General features: G+C 45.2%; 1 protein-coding gene across 1 annotated transcript in view; it reads right to left on the reverse strand.

The window, feature by feature from the left end:
• The window catches only part of ZKSCAN1 (zinc finger with KRAB and SCAN domains 1), a 23,343-nt gene that overhangs the window by 7,803 nt on the left and 13,417 nt on the right, over positions 1–2,123 (reverse strand). Inside the window, exons 4-5 of the mRNA XM_008583449.1 lie at positions 1,443–1,534; positions 1,010–1,136 (exon numbers count right to left, since the gene is read on the reverse strand). Coding sequence (XP_008581671.1) covers positions 1,010–1,136; positions 1,443–1,534 — 219 coding nt within the window. The remainder of the gene's footprint in view (positions 1–1,009; positions 1,137–1,442; positions 1,535–2,123) is intronic.

The following is a 2,123-nucleotide window of genomic DNA, read 5'->3' on the forward strand; positions in this document are numbered from 1 at the left end:
CAAGACAAGGTCCTTAACTATCTGGCAGTTACCAGACTGTTCCCAATATATTTTTTTTTTTATGTTATCAAAATGGGTAACACCAGTTCATAAGCAGAGATTGGTTCTTTGGCTTAATTTTTATCTAGTATGAAGAGCAAGAACAAACGGACTATGAACCCCACTTATACCTATGGTTCAAAGCAAAACTTGAAGTTTCTTCAGTAATATCCTTTCTTCCCATTTACCCTTCCTTCACCCTCCCTTTGCCTTCCCCAGGTGGCAGCTTCCCTGTGGACTTCCCCATTACTGTACTAATTTGAGGGTTTCTTTGTGGCACTGTCTCCTAGGGGTTAAGATTTAGCAGATATAAACATGAATGTTTGCCAACTGGGTCACTCTGTCTTATCTGGCTGATGCCTCTTGAACTTCTTTGTTCTTACTACACACCCAGGACACAGAGCTCCTCACAGAAGATCACAATCAGGTTTGGAAACTGGGAATCCTAATCATAAGGGAGGTCCAGGTGCAAGTGTGTGTAATTACACAAAGCAGTCTCTAAGCAGTACTCACACAGGATGGAAGAAGACAGAAAGCCCCTTGGCAGGCTCAGGAATGTGGTGCCAGGAATGGTGGGTTGGGATCAGACTGATGATCAGTTCACCTGGCCAGCTCTGCTACGAAGTTGATATTCCCGACAAGGGCATTTACCCCCATGGGGAGTGGAACAGAATCCTCTTAGGTAACTGAGTAGTTGAAGAGATGAGGACTCAGAGCGGAGAGTTTATTTTTGATTTCAAAGAATGAAAACTATCTAGAGTAAAAAGCCACCTGGAATCAGGGAGTTGCCGTACCATGCTTTAGGAGTTAAATGAACATGAATATTTTCACTCTCTATCTCATCAGAAGAAATGGGATCAGCAGTTTCTAAATCCTTATCAACACTCAACTGAATGCATCACAGACTCCACAGCTAACAAATAAAGAGACAAAACAATCTTATCAGACAACAATCCTGCATCATTCTTACCCTGTGAAAACACATTCCCATAATTCTCCTGCCTGTTGTCCCTACTGAGATTCCTCCGAGCCAGGTTCTGACATCCCCATTCCTCCAGGATGAGCGACACGGCCATGTCCTCAATCTTCACCATTGCCTGAAATCATAGGAGATCCCCACATTCAGTTCCCCCCAAACTCAGGGGTAGTCCCACTGCCCAAACCTAGAGTCAGGAACAGAGGTGACTGTAAAGCTACAGAATGCTGGGAAGAGAAATGCAACCAGAGCTGGTGGACTGTGGGGGTGTGTGTGTGTGGCAGAAGATACTACATGGACAGGGGGTGGGTCTTCTCCGTGGACAGGGGCATCAAGATTAAGTGGCCTGTGTGGAGACTGCGAAAAAAGCTCCAGGAAGAGAGGCAGACAGAAGGGACTCAGAAGGGCAGAGGGGACCATAGCTCACCTGGGAATCTGCTGTCAATAGCGCAGATGCCATCGCCTGGTCTCTGGGACTCCCTTCGTGATGAGGGGCAGGAACATGGGTGGCAGGGAGAGCTGAGGGAGGAAAAAAGAGCTGTAAGTAAATCAGCTCTGCTCTGAGCCTCCCTCAAAGAAGGGCCCAGGGCACTCTCCTTCCTGCACCAGTAGGTTCACTGTCCATGTTTAACCACTGAATAGAGAATTCCAGGGAACATAAACAAGAGAAAGCAGGACCTTGCTTTTCCCAAAACCTCTACTCCTAAGAAGTAGTCACAAGAAGTCATAAAGGGTCCTTAAAATCACCTGATCCAAACTTTTTATTTTTAAAGAGGGGGAACTGAGGCCCCAAGAGGGTAAATGACTAGAACCGAGGTTCTTACTCTCAGCTACAGGAGTGGGGAACACTTCTCACAGGATTGAAGTCTGGCTCATAATTTTCTCTAGTCCAAGGAACAGTACCAGTATATTAGAATCCCATTTATGCCTACATTCATGAAAACACAACACAAAAAATCTTTAGTAGTAATATCTAGAAAAAAAGGGAAGGAAGGGGGTCTTCTTACCTTTGGATACGTTTTTGCCAGAGAAATGTGTTCCTCTACATTTCTCCCTCCCTTGGCCACAATAAATACAGGTTTTTTTTTTTGTCCTTTTTGAGACCGGC

The sequence above is a fragment of the Galeopterus variegatus genome, unplaced genomic scaffold (assembly GCF_000696425.1).
Source record: "Galeopterus variegatus unplaced genomic scaffold, G_variegatus-3.0.2 Scaffold2917, whole genome shotgun sequence".
NCBI classification, from domain to species: Eukaryota; Metazoa; Chordata; class Mammalia; order Dermoptera; family Cynocephalidae; genus Galeopterus; species Galeopterus variegatus.